The sequence below is a fragment of the Phymastichus coffea genome, unplaced genomic scaffold (assembly GCF_024137745.1).
Source record: "Phymastichus coffea isolate CEN01 unplaced genomic scaffold, Cenicafe_Pcof_1.1 PCOF00126, whole genome shotgun sequence".
Classification (NCBI taxonomy): domain Eukaryota; kingdom Metazoa; phylum Arthropoda; class Insecta; order Hymenoptera; family Eulophidae; genus Phymastichus; species Phymastichus coffea.
This window is the reverse complement of record NW_026706937.1, coordinates 391,180-408,069: the sequence shown is the minus strand read 5'-3', so window position 1 is coordinate 408,069 and position 16,890 is coordinate 391,180. Positions and strand designations below refer to the sequence as shown.

Genomic DNA, 16,890 nt, shown 5'->3' with positions numbered 1-16,890 from the left:
TTCTTTTTTTGTAAGTAATATTTCGATATCACAAAATGAGTAATTCCTATAAGCTTTGCTTTATCAAAGTTTTTTTATGTCATTAAGTTATAAGGCATTCTTGACTATTTTCTCAGCTAAAATATTTCATAAAATACATCATTGTGCACACGTTTATTTCTAAAGATTTTCAAACAAGAAAATAAAACAAAATTATAGATGATTTATTAAGGAAGGGACAGAATTACTACTTATACAAAAATTTAAATTTATAAAACTTTATTCACATAAAAATACACGAGGTCAACCTTATGGGTTACAAAATTCAGTACATGTATAAAAGGACATTTTTGTTATATGTAAATTCAAAAATTTCATATAAAAATTTTATATAAAAATTTTCAAGTATATTTTTTCACATTTTTTTTCGCGTAGCGTTAATCTTATCAAGTATGTCTATTTCCATGCATAGTAAATAATGCATTTATAATAAATTGCATATAAAATTACACAACTCTCTTTAAAACATTAAATCATAATAATGTAAAGATAACCGATATATATTACAATTTAATTTATCATGCAATAACTTTCAATTATAACTAATTGTCAGTAATCAGTGTGAGAATTGGAAATTCACACACACTGTAGTGTATATAATAGAGATATGAAAGATTTCAAAACTTTACGAAAAATGAGTTTCACAAGTTTCTTATGATAATGATAATGCAAATTCAAATAATAAATAAAAAACATTTATTCTATGATAAGTTGAAATTGTTCATGCATAATGTTAAAATATGATAACATTATTAAGTTATAATATTATAACTTTCATTAGTTATATTACACGTTATTTAATCACAAAGAGTTGAAAAATATAAATAAAGAAAAACCCATAAAAATAGGAGTTGTAGAAAGACTTACAGCAAAACTCATAGCACCCATTTCTTGGAGCGTCGGATAAGCATGACTGGTGGGTTCAACGTGCTGCGGCATAGCTGTCGTTGATAAATGTCTTTCCGTTTGTTTATCGCTCCATTTCAAATCGAACGTCATTGAGAAATCTAAAGATATGTTCTCAACTTTTAAAGTCTGAAAAATAGCATTTAAAATACATGTACAATTTTCTTGAGAAAAGTAAAATATAATTACACAACACTCACCAATTTTTCTTTATCGTATTCAAAGTCAACTTCTTTATCGTTTAAGAACACCTGTTTTACGACTTTAGGAATACCCATGACAATTACGTTTTTCAGTTTCATATTACCATCGAAGGTACCGTTGCTCACATTGCTCGTTAACATGCTATTTGATACTTCGAACTTAAAGATTTTGTATTGTTTTTTTTCAATCGAATCTACAATTTATTGATAACAAAACTTAGCTTGTTTCAACCTAAAGGTATATTTAATAAATTTTCACTTACCTAAACTGTCGCCATCGTCCCAATACAATTCTCCTTTTGCATTTTCAAACTCATCTAAAGCAATCAACAGGCCGAAAGGCTTTTGACGACTCAATGTTGTTGTTACACTTGGTTCTTGAACTGGCAAAATGCAGCCTCCGTAAACTAATAATGGGATCGTATCGAGCGGAGCATCGAGTGTATAATTTTTACCGATCGAAAAAGAAGATTCCATCGTGTAATAGTTATACCACAATCCTCTTGGAAGATAAGCTTCCACGTTAGTTTTTCCCTGAAATTAAAAGTTTGTATTCGAGTAACTGATATCCAATATTTTAAAAACATGTTTTCATATATTTTATTACTTCGAAAAGAACTGGTACGATCATGATACAGCTACCCCATAAAAATTGTGTATCAATATTGAATGTTTTAGGATCTTCGTTAAATCTAAAATAATCGAATATTAAGATATTAATATTTCTCTCAAGTTTTAAATTAAATAATCTACGAAGTTATTTTTACTCGACAAAAAGGGGTCTAGCAACGGTCTCTCCATATATATGGGCACGGTAAAATAGAGTGTATAAATATGGTAAGAAATAATATCTCGTGTTCAGTGCCTTTTTAGATGACATCACTACCATTTGGCCCATAGCAACAGGGTCTTGTTCCTAAATAATTTTTAAGTTACAATATAATATATCAAAAATGTATTCATCAGTGCAAAATGTCATACGATAGTATCATCAGAATTGTGATTTCGAGAAAAGGGATAAAAAGCTCCTAATTGCATCCATCTGTTACATAATGCTTCTGTAGTATTGCCGTCAAATCCACAGATATCAGCTCCGACCATTGGGATTTGGAATAAGCTGTAAGCTAAAATTTCCGGTATACTCATTCTCATATCATGCCTATAATTAAGAAATTTGTTGATCTTGATTCAACTTTACGTAAACTTATTCAGTAAATTATAATGAAGAATTTTTACCATGAAGAGTATACATCACCCGTCCAGTGTCCAGCGTAAAAACCATGACCTTCCCAAGTAGATCGAGAAATAATGAATGGCCGTTTATTTCTTATTTTCTTCAATGCGCTAAAGTAAAAATGTTTTGAATTTTGCGGGTATTAGATCATTTAAAGAATAATTATTTTAATTCAACATTTGCTTAATTTTTTAACTTACTGATTGACAATGACAGCTTGACTTGTGCCGTATGTATTATGAAGATCATAATGATATGACAAATGATGTTTAGCACTCATACAAATAGTTTTCTTCGCTAACAAGTGAGAATTAATATTAGGTATGTACGGCGGGTTATCTAGATTTGTATTTTCACAACCATTTATGTGTCCATTGTAAAAATTCGATGGCTCATTCATATCCTGAGAGTAAATAAATATGCATTGACATATGCTGGGAGTGATGATTAAAATACTGATTAAGGAAATATATTCTTACTATCCAGGCACCGTCATATGCGAAGCCTTCATACATATTATTCATCATTTCCGTATAATAATCCAATGTTGCTGGATTTGTAAAATCTGGCCACGTTGTGGAAACTAAATTCCATACTTTACCCTTGAATGGTTCATTATTATAAGTGTCATAAACAAAAACGCCTCGACGTACACCTTCATCATATGGAATGTATGTTCCATTTTTTTCAGATGCCGAAATTCCAGCATCAATGAGAGGTATGTAATGCATTCCTGCCTAAAAATTTAAAATATAATAAATTCAAACCGATTTGAAATAACTTTATCAAGCGTAAATTGATAATTTGGTACTTGCATTATGAAGTTCTTTAATAAAATTTGGAAGATCTTTGAATTTAGTTTTATCATATGTGAAGTCGTTATTCTTATCCATGTAATCCAAGTCGTTCCACTGAGTATCCTGTTGCAAATAAGAAAATATTACGAAACTCTAATAATCTAATAAGTAAAATCAAGCATAAATAAAAATCAATAATTATTTACAAATGGAATTAAAGCATCTCTTGTCCTTTGCCAAACGGCCTTTGTATTGTCTAAACTTCCATAACCAAATCTACATAAATGAAAACCTAGTGACCAATATGGGGGTAAGAAAGGTTTTCCTACTACTTCAGAGTACTGTTTTAAAACGTCAGCTGGAGTAGGGCCCATAAAGAAGTAGATATCAAAAATTCCACCAATACTTCTAAAAGTTATAGCAGGAGTTGGTTGCAGAATTACATCTGTTCAGAAACAAAATTAAAAAAAAATTAATTAAATGTATCTTCTATGACATCATTCACTGTATGATTGTAATAGAAAATATTAATACTTTTCTTACCCATTGCATTGCTATTTAGAAATAAAACTCCATGTGCTTTTCCGGTATTTTCAACAACCATGTAAAATGGATGTGACCCATACAAATTTGCCTAAGTGGCATATAATCTTTACATGCTTTTTAAACATTAGTTTGTTTATTCAAGAAAATTCTCTACTTACATTTTCTGTTGGAGGTTGGTCAGCATTGAAAAGAGTAAGTTTTTGCCAATTAGTGTTCAATTTAAGATTAGTCCTGTGCTCACCAAGACCATAAATATTATGAGATGGTAATATAGAACTTATTTGTAAAAATTGATCAGCAAAAATGAAACCACCAAATCCTATTGAATTAAATCTGAAAACCAATCAGTACTTATAACAAAAAATTTTAAATGACTGATAATATTTGGTTATTGATGATACTTACATGTTTCTTTTATCATTTATACGAATTATTTTAAAGCCTGGAACGTTTTCATCCATTTTAAATTCATATTGAGCATTATCAGATACTTTTGAAAATAGTTCAGGATATGATCTTACTGGATATGGTGGTTCATAACGTTTCTTTTGAGCATCAGATATCTGAAAGAAATAAAAGTTAAAATGAAATTCTTTGACATTTTTTCAATAATTCATTTAATATTACCTTAACACGTAAAGTACTATCATCTATACCAATAGCTTCAATTTTAACAAGTGATATATCTTTTTTATAAAATGAATTTCTTTGCAGTCGCAGAAATCCAGAGAAATCATTACTATTTTTACTGAAATTCTCATACTTGTATAAACTCCAATTTTTAGGATAATAACAATATGGCACATCTAAAGGAACTTGTTTTTCATAATTTAATTGATGCAAAGGATGCCAACAACATCCTCTTTGTGTACATGATAATTGAGATGGCTCATCTTCTGGGTGACAGTCAAATCGCAAGTTCAGTGGTATAAATTCACATTGTTCTCCACTGTTTTCTTCTACTGTATCTTTCAACAAATCACTTTTAGAAAATGTAAATAAATCTTTGATGCGCTTTGAGCTTTCTTCAGTTAATACATCTATATTTTCAATTTTATCCTCAATTATGTGTTGCAAAATGTTCATTTGTTTCAATTTTTGTTCTGCAGCTATACGAAAGTTATCCAACTCAAAATGTATTTTTTCTTGTTGTACTTTAGCTTCTTTAAAGTAAATAGTACATTGCCAAAGCACATATGTTCCAAGAATAAACATAATAAGCATACCAATGAATTTGATAGCTAAGTATGTTGGTTGAGCATAAGGTAAATATTTTTTAAAATATTTTCTCATATAACTGTCTTCAAATCTTTTTATATTTGGATCACTGGAAACTGATTGAGATTGAGATAATAAGGTTTCTTGTGATGCTCCATTATTATCAGGTGGCTTTGTAAAACGAATGGTACAGTCTTTATAATTATTTTTTAGCTTATCCATATTTACAAATAAATTAATACCACTGGCTGTAACAATTATTTCATATTTTATTGTAATCCTATCGTATAAATTATTATTTATGAATCTATACTACTATTACATCAAGTCTTGAATTCAATGCAAAATTTGAAAATTTAAAAATGTAAACAATGGCTCTAACCTCATTAAAATATGTAAAAAATTAATTCAAATTGATAATTATGACGTTATAAACTCTTATAAGTAACAAATAAAATTTGAATTAATAAATTAAATTAATTAAAACCACTCTATTAGTAATCTTAAATGTTATTAACTGTTATACCTCTAATTTAATCTGGTATAGAATTTTACTATAGAATATGCGAACTCAGCTCTTATTGTTATTCAATTCTATTTTGATGAAAAACTAGAAACGACTAATAACTAAGCATCTTGTACGTTGTCTGCATATAGGATCACTTTTGATTGACAATCATTGTTCTGGCAATACAAAAATAGTTATGTATATAAGAATATATGATTTCTAACATCCCGGCCCCATGTACATAGACTAAAATAACCCAGTTCATTTCTGACACTATAAAGCGAGACCATTCACCATAGTATCGCTCATTGGAATCGTCAGTATAATGCCGCTTGTGTGCCGGAATGAAAGAAATTAAGCATGCACAATTGAGTATTCCATTTTTCATCTTAAAAATAAAGAGGACTCCCATTTATAAATAGTTAATTGGTTAGTTTTAATATACGTAATATAACAGACTTATAAATAACGTCTTGCGATCACTATTAACAATTATAATATAGTGATAGTATAAATTTAAATAAAGTAATTTTCTACACAGGATTTATAAAAGTCCTGTAAGTTATATTTTCTATAAGTTATTTAATAATAATATTCGCGGTGATTAAGTAAAGATAAATACAAATTATTCGCCTGCCGTTGCAAAATAAATTTGATAGTATTTTAAGCATAATTTCGATTAATTTATGTAATATTTTTTGCTGAACAAACTTGTTAGTAAAATATATTCATTTTTCAATAATAAAACTTACTTATTTGAAAACCGCTTGTACACCTTATTCATTAGCGCAAAAGTTTACTGCTACTGAACTTACTATCTGACGAAATAAGACGATGTTATGCTTTATAACTTTTTTATTTTCAGAGTGGGAGTACACTCACACACACACACACACACACTGTATCGTTTCAGATTACACATTATCAATGTTACATTCATAATTTACCTTATCTATTGATGACAGACGCATCAAAGTATTTCTTTATTGTTAGGTTCATAAAATCTTTGAAATGAAAGAAAGGCATTTTTGTTCACTTATTTAATAAAATAACTTGTATAATAGATAAGTAATAAAAGTAACAATTCTTTTTACACAGTTTTTATATAATTTAAGAAGATAAAGCATTGAACTGTATTCTTCTTACAAAAGTTAAAAATATTTATGTATAAATCCTTGATTTATAAGTCTTTTGAATCACATTTCTGAATGATTTCTGAAAAGAAAAAAGAAAATGACTGATATTAAGATTTAGTTTTATGATAAATGTTTACTAAATCAGCAAAAATGAATTACTCAACATAAAATAACTCTTACTTTGTACTATCGTATTTAAAGCTATTACTATTGGTGATTTAGGCATTTCGACTAAAACATTTTTTCCTTCATCGCAGCATCTTGCTAGTAATGGATCTAATGGTAATGATCCTAAAAATTCTATATTTAAATCAGTTGACATTTTCTTAGCTCCTCCAGTCAATGCTGGAAATATTTCTGCAGAATTCTATAAATATAATGGAAATATAATATTTGAAATAAAATAATCATATAAAACTATGATAATAGGATCTTTATAGATGAGATTTACCTTGCACTTTGGGCATATAAAAATACTCATATTTTCAATGACGCCAAGAATGGGAATATTAACTTTTTTACAAAAGTCTATTTCTTTTCTAACATCTAAAAGAGAAACTTCTTGAGGTGTTGTAACAATAATTGCTCCAGTTATTCTTGCATCTTTCAAATATGTCACTGCTGATAAATGTTCATCTGAAGTACCTGGAGGAGTGTCTAATATTAAATAATCCAAAGTACCCCAATCAACTTCAGATAGGAACTGTTTAATCATTCCTGCAAAAAAGTTAATAAAATTTGAATTTTTGATTAAATAAATTATTGATGGCTTATTCAATTCTCAAGAGCATAATAATAAAAGTATGGAAAAATTGTTCAAAAAAATTAATGTTACGTACCATTCTTTTTTGGTCCTCTCCAAATGACTGCATCTGTTGAACTATTTAAAAGGAATCCTATTGACATTAGTGACAGGTTATCTTCTATGTACTGAGAATAAATATGATACAGTTAATTATATAATTTAAATATTTACAGTCTATATTTGTGCATGAGAAAATTCTTACAACTGGAGACCATCCAGATGCACTTTGATGCACCTGTTCACCAATAGCTCCAAATACCCTTGGTTGTGAAGGCCCACATATATCTATATCTAGAACAGCAACCTAGAAAAGAAAGAGTGAAGAAGCTTATGAGTTAGGAGGCCTAGTTATCACTGTATTTTTATATTTAGTTTTAAGTAAATGTATTTCATGCATGAAACTGTAACAGTATGAATGCAGAAATCAAGTAATCAATAGGTGACTGGTACAAGCTGACTCGACCTATATAGATACACTGATGCACTGGCATCTTCACTGCAAGAGTCTATTGCCTAAACTACAGCCTGAAGACTGGATCATTTTAATATCTGCCATGTACATTGAAAACCACTTGGATGTTCTTGGTTTAGGAAAAAGGGTAAGTACATTTACAAAGTTAATTTATCAAGTCAACTATTTCAAGATTAATTAAGAAAATATATTCTTTATTTAAAATTAAAAACTTTTTGAAAATCATAACTAATGAATTTTATTTTACATTTTTTAATAGTGTGGCATTTGTAATGTATTCTTATATTAATTTTCTATTAATATTTAAAAAAATAGAAAGTTGAGCTTACATTTCTGTTAGGATTATCTGCAGCAAGGGCTCTAGATAAAAGAGAGGTGACCGTACTTTTTCCTACTCCTCCTTTGCCTGACAATACTAAAATTTTATTTTCTACTGATGACAATCTTTCCTTCACCAACACAATTCCAGGATCTGGCAATTTTGTAGCTCCTGATGAGCAAATACTTTGATTGGGACATCCTGTGCAAGCAGACACTTTTCCAGCATTTTCACTTTGAGTTCCAGGGCAATCTATAACCAAAAAGTATTGAATTCATAAAACATAGATACCTTGATGCTTGCATTAGAGTATATAAGTACAAATGTGTACGAGTATAATTAATTTCTTTTCTCAATGTATTTAACTCTCAAATTTGATTCGTTTTGACATGATAAAATATAACCTCAATAAGCAATTAAAAACAAAAGTATTTAGATTGATTAAATTAGACTGTAAATTAGAAAATTTTATATTTTTAAAGAGTACATTATAATATCAGTTAGAAGTGAGTTAATATTTAAAAGAATAAAATAATTGTACATAAAATAATTTACATATCTATTACTCACGGTCAGGAGCATCTTTTGGAACATCAGCCATATTTGCTTACTATAACTGCTTGTTAAACTTCACGATTTCATTCAAAATGATCAAAATTATGTAACAATGACTTAAAAATTCAGGAAATAATTTCATTTTTTAATTAGTTATGCTTTTAAAAATGCTCAAAATACATTAAAGATCTAATATCACCCGTACAATCTTTTAAAACAATATTACATTTAATAATAAAGAATACTGGTTTAATTGTTAAAATGTTAAACAATTATCTTAAATATTTGTATAGTAAAAAAAATTTGTTTTTATGTTTTCTAGCAACTTCAAACTTGGAATGCTTTAGGATCATCATCAATACCTTGCTTAAAATCGTTAATGTCTTCATCTAAACTAAAAGATATTTCTAAAACAAAATCTTTAGCTTGGCATCCAAATATGGGAGTGCAAAATGTAGAATTAGTTCCATTGTAAGTTAAAATTTTTAATAATTACAATTTTTGAATCTATTTTAATCAGTAACAATTTTCATAACGTTTTACTTTATTGCAAAAAAAAAAAACAAACTGTATTCATGTAGCGTTTTATTTCCCATTTCACTGTTATCTGTGCCATTAGAAAGATAAAGATTGGCTTGTAAGGATTGCATGGGAATGTGGCTATTGATCTAACAGAACTTCTTTGACTACCTAGCAGCACAGATGTATCTATAAATTCCTTTACTCTTATTCTGGATATATTGTATTTCTTTTGCCTTTTCTATATAATTCTCATATCTCTAGTATTTTTTAAATAAGTAAATGTATAATAATCATTATATACTATTGCAAACAAAAATTGTGTTCAACATTTTTTAAAACAAACAATTCTTTAGGTAAATTAATTAACAATCATTTAAATATAAGATTGTAAATAGTTTTGAAAACTGTCAATAAAACAGTACTATTATTTATTTTACTAAAATATTAGTACAACAAAGAACGTCACCAATAATAAATATTGTTCATGCAGGTCTTCAAAAGCTGTATCGAGTTATACTATTGATCCAGTCTACAATATGACTACACAGCCTTTGAAATTTCCAAACCTGGTGACAGGTTTACCAAGAAATCCACCTTACTCTTCTCAAACAGCTCTTTGTACAAGATTTACACCAAATGAGTGGTTTCAAAAACAAGTCAAATTCTATAACGAAGCTGACTCCAATCGTTATTATTCTGAAAGAATGAGAAGTGATGCTGTAAAAGTTATGAGGTATAATCTCTTTAATTATATTTTATATATCGTTTAATGTATGTAATTATAAATATAACTTTTGAAATTAAACCATTACTAAAAAACTCTTTAAAAAATACACTTAATTTTTTGTTTATTATAGAGAAGCTGAACAAAAAATACAGCATAATCAATATGATACTGGCAGAAGAATAGGTGAAAGAATAAGTGATGTAACTTTTTGGCGTAATGAAATTGCATCAGAATTAGAAAAGCAAGTTCAAGAAATAGAAAGACTTCAAGACTGCAGAGCCACTGTTGAAAAAGCAATACAAGACATTGAAAATCCTTTACATGTTGCTGAAGAATGTTTATACCACAGAGAAGCAAGAAAAGGTAAAGAATTATTTTTTTTTTATTTTAAGCTGATTATTATCAATTTCACTAGGAACTGAGCTTGTACATGATGATCCTGAAAAGTCTTTACTTAGAGAAGTAGAAATTTTGAAGAGTAGTCAGAAGAAACTTGACATGTGTTTAGATAAAGTTAAAGATCAGGTAAAGTAGTTTTGAAATTTTAGTTTTATTTCATAAGATTTAAATTTCTCATATTCTACAGCTCCGAAATTGTAGAATTTCGCAGAATCAATTAGAGCTTGATCTAAAAAATAAAGAAAATGCTCTTGGTATTGACTTATTTTGTCATCAAGTCAATAACTCAAGTAGAGGATTACAATACTATTCTGGAATTGAGAAATATGATCCTTGGTAAAACAAATAAATAGCTAATAGGAATTAAATAAATTACGAATATAAATATTTTTTATATTGGTTTTAGCGTTTCGAAGCCTGAAACTTGGGCCGAAACTGCTAATCGAATCATTCAAAAGTCTCAAGCTGAAAGGACTAAATCATGTCAGTTGAGATCTGAAACAGAAGCATTGATCAATAGAATTGCTCAAGAAATGTGGGATTCATGGAATAATAGCAACAATTCTTTGTCAAGAAGATGTTCTGAACTATTGGAAGCAAAGAGTAAATTACAGCAACATTTGCATAAAGTATGCTTGAAATGTTTAAGTTAATATGTATTCCTAAGTAAATTATATGAACATAAAATGAATAAATGTTTTTTCTAGGTTCAACAAGAAATTTATGATGTAGAAAGAAATTTAGAATTATTACGTAAAGCCATAGCTGACAAAAGCTATGCATTAAAAGTGGCTCATACTAGGTTGGAAGCACGTACTCATCGTCCTGATATAGAATTATGTAGGGACAATGCATACATCAGTTTACAGAGAGAAATTGAAGAAATTTATGCTCAAGTAGAGAAAATGCACAGATCCTTAAAAGAAATGGAAAATCAACATCAGAAATTGTTGAGAAATCGAAATGGTCTAGAACATGATCTTGCATTGAAAATTGATGCAATATACATTGATAAAGATAAAGTTTGTGGATTAAGACGTGCATATCCAGTAAATGCAATGTTTAGATTTTAAGCTGGAAATGCTTTTAGTAAATTAACTTTATAGTTTTTACCTTATTTTGTAGTAATTTTTTGTGATATTCTAGAACCTCATAAAAATAAATTGCTAATATTGTGAAACTCAAAATATACAATCAAAAATACTTAATAACTTACTATTTTTAGTGAAGTTTTTTAATATAGCTTGGTATAGGCAGTTTTGAACCTTCTTTTGCCTCAAAGAATGTATAAGATAGGACTAGTTCATTCACCATTTCCATTTTAGGATCTTCAGAAAAATCAGGATCAACGAAAAAGAATACAGGCATGTCAACCTATTTGAAAGTATGATAAATAAAAAAGTTAATAAATGCTCTTGGTTTTATTTTGGTACCTCAATATCTTTTCATGAAAATCATGTTATACCTGCTCATTAGGTTCTAGCCTTTGTTCTTCAAAGCAAAAGCATTGAATTTTATTAAAATACTGTCCTGCTTCAAAAGGTACAATATTGTAAGTAGAAATTCCAATAATGGGAACATCCGTTGGATTTTTTGCAGTGTAAAATGCTAAGGCAGTTTCACCTGGAACTACTTTAATTTCTTTTTGTTGAGGCTGAAAATTCCAAGCCATTTGAGCAGCAGTGTCAGCATTGAATTTTATTTTTAAAACCCTATGCTTAATCGGTTTCATATCAGATATTTTAGATGTATCATGTCCTGTTGTACCTCCATAACCAAAGGCCTAAATAATTAATAAATAGTTAATGATATGAATATTAATTTCGATTGAAAATTGTAATAAATACGTAAATACGTACCTGACAAAATATTCTGTACAGAGGAACAGCAGCATACGTTAATCCAACAGCTAAAATTCCAATAGCGGTCACATAATTAAATGTAGTTTTGAGTTTTTCCTTGAGGGCTGGATCTTGTGGAGGAACTTGATTAAACCTTTGGTGATTTAAATTTGTGCTTATACGTCTGATGTGACTGTTAATTGTCAACGAAAAAGTTCTAATAAACATTTTTCAAATCAAAACAATTTTCTGCCTAACCTATAATTATTTAAAAACCGTTGTTTCACAGAGTATTTCAGTTTTAAACATTGATATACCTTATGAAGCCCTTAAAATCGGTTCATGATTAAAATAATAGTTTAGTACTGACAATTACTGTACTTGAGTTGAAATAATTATAAATCTTACTCGGTCACAAACGTTTGCGGTACATATACCTACATACGTAACATTGTACGAGGAGCGTGAGCCGCTATTTCGCTACTGCAATAAACGTGTTTCAATTCTTACTGGTAGCAGAAGGTAGCAAGAGTGAATTCAAGATTTTACAAAGCTTTGAATAAATATCTTGAATTAGCTTAATTTTTTTAAATAAAATTAAAGAATATAACAAATAATATATCACAACTAGTTCAAATCCAGATATGTGAAATTTCTTAATGTATAGAAAATAATCACGATAAAAATTAAAAATAAATGTTGCAAAACAATATCGTTATATTCTTTATTAATGCTGTTTATTCACACAAAATATAATTTACATAGATTTCATATTAAATATATAGTATATTCATACAATTTGAAGAGCTTCAAAATCTCAAAAACTACTGATGTGCAAGTACGTGTTCTAGATAAAGGGATCAAGTATCAATTTATTGAGATCACAACAGTATAGGATATAGAGTGCAATATTTGGTTGTACTCTAGAACAGTTTCAAATATATTTTAAAATCCATCTGCTATAAATCTATACTACATTGAAAATTAGCTGTCATTTGAAGTACAGTTGTCATCGTGCTTCTAAGTGGATTTTACTATTTTTAACAATTTCAACGGAGCATTCATGATACTTTGAAGATTCACCAGACAGCTAATCGATTTGTGTAACGAACCAAGTTTCTAAAATAAATAAACAATGTTTTATTCCATTTTTCGCATCGCGTAATGATAGTTTTAACGAAATAATTTGACTTACGTAAAAGGTAAAGTTTTAGTACTGAAAATAGAAGCCCCGTAAAGAGCGCAAAGAACAATAACTATGCCTTGTCGTAAAACCTCGTAATTTAAGTTATTCGACATTATCGTATTTTGCAGGTACTGTGGTTGTGCCTTTACTCCGTTCGCGCGACGATGATCCAGACGATCAGATAGCCGCTGAAAATTAATTAAAGCAAAATGAAGTTTTCACCGAATTGTTATTCATTACAGAAATATACTTGCTCTTACCCTGAACAGATCGCTAGAAACATCGCTCACTCTCCTAGTTACGATGTCGTTCTTTCGTTGTGTCGCAAGAACATTCCGTCGCTCGTTGTCTCGAATGGCAGACTTAACGCGACGTTGTTCAGCGTGCCTTTTCTCTCTCCTATGCTCGAGTCTGCTTTCTTCGACTCGAACCCCAGTTCTCGTCCTGCGTGCATTTTCAGCCTTCCGGCGGATTGCTAAATTGTTGCGCACAGTTTCACGGCTGTCAACTCGATACAAGCCTCTTCTGGTTTCCAATCTAGCCGTATCTCTTCTGGCGTTCGGGTCACCGATAGATCGAGCTCGGTGGTTCTCCAATCTTGAGGTATCTCTCCTGTTATTCCGAGCTCGGCTAGCGTCAATGGATCGCGCGCGACCTTCGTCGCGGACTGTTAGCTCGTTGTTTCCTCTGAGCCGGCGTTCATCGGCCATCGATCTACGTTCGCCGTCGCGGGCTCGTCGCTGAGCTTGGGAATCCAGTTGCCTCTCTGCAGATCGAACTCGTCGTTCAACTTTCGAAATTCGAACTCGTCGACTATCCAAAGAGCGAGCCCGACGTTCGACTTGCGAATCGAGTCGATTTTCACGGTGTTCAGAGCCGGCAACCCTACGTTCCCGAACTCGCCGCTCATTATCGCCACTGCCCAATCGCCTCTCCGCTTGAATTTGGCGAATCCGGCGTTGCATATCAGAGTCGCGAGCCTGCAAGTTGTCGCGAACTCGCCGCTCCTCTGACAGGCTCCTCCCTTCAGTCCTAACATCGCGTACTCGGCGTTCAGCCCGTCGCTCGTCAATATATCGAGCCCGATGTTCCAAATCGGAGCCGCGGGCTCGTCGGTTTTCTGCAGCTCGAACTCGTCGTTCCGCAGATGCGAACCTCCTCACTGCTTGAGCGTCACGAACGCGGCGTTCAAGATTGGATTCTCGTGCGCGTCGGTTGTCGGCTACTCGAACTTGACGTTCAGTGCTCCATCTTCCGCGAACATCGAGTCGTCTTTCAGCATCTATAACTCTTCGCTCAGCTCGAACTTCACGAGCACGACGAATTTCAGAATCGCGGACGCGGCGATCAAAAACGGAGTCCCGATATTGTCGACCGTCAACAGTTCGGATTCGGTGCTCAGCTCGAGTATCGAGATGCCTTTCAGCAACTCGGACTGTGCGTTGAATACGGGTAGCTCTACCTTCTGCTCGGACGTCTCGAACTTGACGTACCATATGAGAACCTCGTGCTCGTCGTTCAGCGCTCGATGCCCAGCGTTCGGCTCGAGTATCCAGTCGATTATCGAAAGCTCCGACCTGACCTTCTACAGGTACCAGTGATCTCTTAATCGAAGATTCGCGAAGCTCTCGAACTCGCTGATTTCGAACGAGCGCGCGACCTCGGCGAGCATCTTCGATTGCACGACGTTCAACGACGGATCGCAAGCGAACCCTTCGAATAGCTGCTTCGTCCATCGAACGCGAACGGAGTCGAGCACTCCGACGTTCTCGACTTTCCCCGATCACGCGAGCCCTGCGCCCTTCAGCGCTCGATTCGCGAGTTGAGCGCGTATCGCGCGATCCCGAGGAAGTAGGAGTAGCGAGAGCGGATCTCGACAGCGTCGCAGAAGCACCGCTACTCGAGAGGATGAAACTGCAGTTGTTAGGGCAAGCGTCAACTCTGCGCACGAAACAAATAACATTTTCGAGAAGGCCACACGGGTGCAGGAGTCGTGTGGGATTTGCGTAGCGTACTTACTCGTGTGGTGCAGTGTGCAGTAGTTCAGGTCCGACTAGGCTACCATGTCTTCCTTCACGATCGCGGGACACATGGCCAAGAGTGAGACAGGCGAGAGATACGATGAGCAGACCGATGCTCTGCCAGGATTTCACCGGCAAAACGACGTGCCGTGTTCGCCGCATGCTGCTTCTGAAAGTTAGACTTGAAGAAATATCAAACTCTTGCTACTTATTACTTATTCCTGTTATGTTATTATTTCATTTATCCTTATTATTTATTCAGTTTTAATATCGAGACTTTTTGGCAAAATCGAAAATTCGAAAAAAATATATTAAAGGGCCAATCGAATATGAAATTTTGCATAAATGACTATTAAAACCTTGTCACAACATTAAAATCCCTTACTCTACGCAATCAAGACTGCAAATCGACTTCTGCCAAGTTCAAAAGCTCAGCCAAGATTTGATCAGAAAACTTTTCGCAGTTGCAAAGTAAAAGCGCCTAGCAAGAAAAGCAGTAAGTCTACGTCTGATCGTCGTGGACGACGTCTCGATAGCGGATGAGACTGAACTCGTCGGAGGCACCGGTTTTATAGGGGATGCCACGCCGCTATACGCAGTTTTGCAGCGCTCGTAATTCAATGGCTGAGCAATTTGTGGTTATCAGCACCAGCCACATGGGGCTCTTTTCGATTTAGCGATGCAGCAATGTCATAGCCGCCCGACCAGCTGGAAAATCAAGAGCGCCAGAATGGATTTCTATATGCTTGAGCGTAGGATGAACGCGACATTGAATTAGAAGGTGGCGAAAGTGATGTACCTGTTTCTAAAAATATTCTCTCATTTATTATTTTCCTTATGAGTTAAATGCCTTGGCATTTATTTGAGCTTTTCAAATCCTACAGGCGAGAAACTAATTTTTTTCCGATTCTATTGACCTCGTGGGAAATAAATTTTTAATGCGATTTTAATATTGCATTGGATATTAAAAGTAATAAAAAATATCTACCTTTTTACGTATTATATGTAATTGTGAAACTCATTGAAAAGAAAGGGATCTAAGCTTGTAAAATAAATAACATTTGACTATAATTAAAATTAAACTTTATTATACACAATATAAGCACATTCTTATATTACATAGGCGCATAAAAAAAGTGATCTGAATAAAAAACGATATACATATATTCTCATATATTTTGATACGCTAAATCCGAATCCGCAGTCAGTTAGACTCCAGCACGTTAGGTCCAAGGGAATTTGAAGATCAAATTCAGGAAAAAAGTTGTTTAAAAGAAAGTAACCTTCATTTTTTACAAAATATTTACGAGATTTCTTATCTCTGTCGCAGTAGTACGAATATTCAGCTTCCTTAGTATTTTTTTTAGCCATGATGCTAGGTACTCTGCTCCATCTTTTAGTAGACCCAAATTACGAATAAGATCATTTACAGCCTCTTGTGATATTGGATCTTTTC

General features: G+C 32.1%; 5 protein-coding genes across 10 annotated transcripts; 1 reads left to right on the top strand and 4 right to left on the bottom strand.

The window, feature by feature from the left end:
* Positions 1–70: 70 nt before the first annotated feature.
* LOC131671456 (lysosomal alpha-glucosidase-like) lies at positions 71–6,251 on the bottom strand. Of its 3 annotated transcripts, none has more exons than XM_058947881.1 (16): positions 5,470–5,824; positions 4,353–5,191; positions 4,131–4,288; positions 3,884–4,058; positions 3,723–3,813; positions 3,386–3,624; positions 3,198–3,302; positions 2,862–3,119; positions 2,583–2,785; positions 2,385–2,492; positions 2,130–2,307; positions 1,916–2,064; positions 1,756–1,840; positions 1,412–1,682; positions 1,146–1,342; positions 71–1,074 (listed from the first exon to the last, which is right to left on the bottom strand). In XM_058947881.1, exons 2-16 carry the CDS (start codon positions 5,163–5,165, stop codon positions 841–843), a joined length of 3,264 nt encoding a protein of 1,087 aa, XP_058803864.1. In that variant the 5' UTR covers positions 5,166–5,191; positions 5,470–5,824; the 3' UTR covers positions 71–840. The 3 variants fall into 3 exon arrangements, with proteins under 3 accessions (XP_058803864.1, XP_058803862.1, XP_058803863.1); XM_058947879.1 differs by lacking the exon at positions 5,470–5,824 and adding an exon at positions 6,204–6,251 and having other exon boundaries at positions 72–1,074; positions 2,862–3,115; positions 3,194–3,302; XM_058947880.1 differs by having other exon boundaries at positions 72–1,074; positions 2,862–3,115; positions 3,194–3,302.
* Positions 6,252–6,485: 234 nt separating this feature from the next.
* On the bottom strand, positions 6,486–8,785 carry LOC131671459 (cytosolic Fe-S cluster assembly factor NUBP1 homolog). Its single transcript, XM_058947887.1, has 7 exons — positions 8,754–8,785; positions 8,194–8,435; positions 7,595–7,696; positions 7,427–7,517; positions 7,039–7,304; positions 6,768–6,954; positions 6,486–6,666 (listed from the first exon to the last, which is right to left on the bottom strand). The coding sequence occupies exons 1-7, from the start codon at positions 8,782–8,784 to the stop codon at positions 6,632–6,634; spliced, it is 954 nt and encodes a 317-aa protein (XP_058803870.1). The 5' UTR covers position 8,785; the 3' UTR covers positions 6,486–6,631.
* Positions 7,722–11,586, top strand: LOC131671458 (tektin-3-like). 2 transcript variants are annotated; one of them, XM_058947885.1, is made up of 8 exons: positions 7,722–7,991; positions 9,061–9,209; positions 9,751–9,993; positions 10,118–10,350; positions 10,403–10,512; positions 10,574–10,722; positions 10,793–11,015; positions 11,094–11,586. In XM_058947885.1, the coding sequence occupies exons 1-8, from the start codon at positions 7,872–7,874 to the stop codon at positions 11,457–11,459; spliced, it is 1,593 nt and encodes a 530-aa protein (XP_058803868.1). In that variant the 5' UTR covers positions 7,722–7,871; the 3' UTR covers positions 11,460–11,586. The 2 variants fall into 2 exon arrangements, with proteins under 2 accessions (XP_058803868.1, XP_058803869.1); XM_058947886.1 differs by lacking the exon at positions 7,722–7,991 and adding an exon at positions 8,418–8,448.
* LOC131671461 (cytochrome c oxidase assembly protein COX11, mitochondrial) lies at positions 9,817–12,692 on the bottom strand. Of its 2 annotated transcripts, XM_058947890.1 has the most exons (6): positions 12,545–12,692; positions 12,246–12,485; positions 12,010–12,169; positions 11,852–11,916; positions 11,603–11,760; positions 9,817–9,956 (listed from the first exon to the last, which is right to left on the bottom strand). In XM_058947890.1, the coding sequence occupies exons 2-5, from the start codon at positions 12,453–12,455 to the stop codon at positions 11,608–11,610; spliced, it is 588 nt and encodes a 195-aa protein (XP_058803873.1). In that variant the 5' UTR covers positions 12,456–12,485; positions 12,545–12,692; the 3' UTR covers positions 9,817–9,956; positions 11,603–11,607. The 2 variants fall into 2 exon arrangements, with proteins under 2 accessions (XP_058803873.1, XP_058803872.1); XM_058947889.1 differs by having other exon boundaries at positions 11,852–12,169.
* A 252-nt stretch (positions 12,693–12,944) lies between these two features.
* LOC131671451 (trichohyalin) lies at positions 12,945–15,969 on the bottom strand. 2 transcript variants are annotated; one of them, XM_058947869.1, is made up of 5 exons: positions 15,820–15,969; positions 15,433–15,615; positions 13,674–15,354; positions 13,423–13,601; positions 12,945–13,346 (listed from the first exon to the last, which is right to left on the bottom strand). In XM_058947869.1, the coding sequence occupies exons 2-5, from the start codon at positions 15,594–15,596 to the stop codon at positions 13,307–13,309; spliced, it is 2,064 nt and encodes a 687-aa protein (XP_058803852.1). In that variant the 5' UTR covers positions 15,597–15,615; positions 15,820–15,969; the 3' UTR covers positions 12,945–13,306. The 2 variants fall into 2 exon arrangements, with proteins under 2 accessions (XP_058803852.1, XP_058803851.1); XM_058947868.1 differs by having other exon boundaries at positions 15,433–15,603.
* Positions 15,970–16,890: the final 921 nt, after the last annotated feature.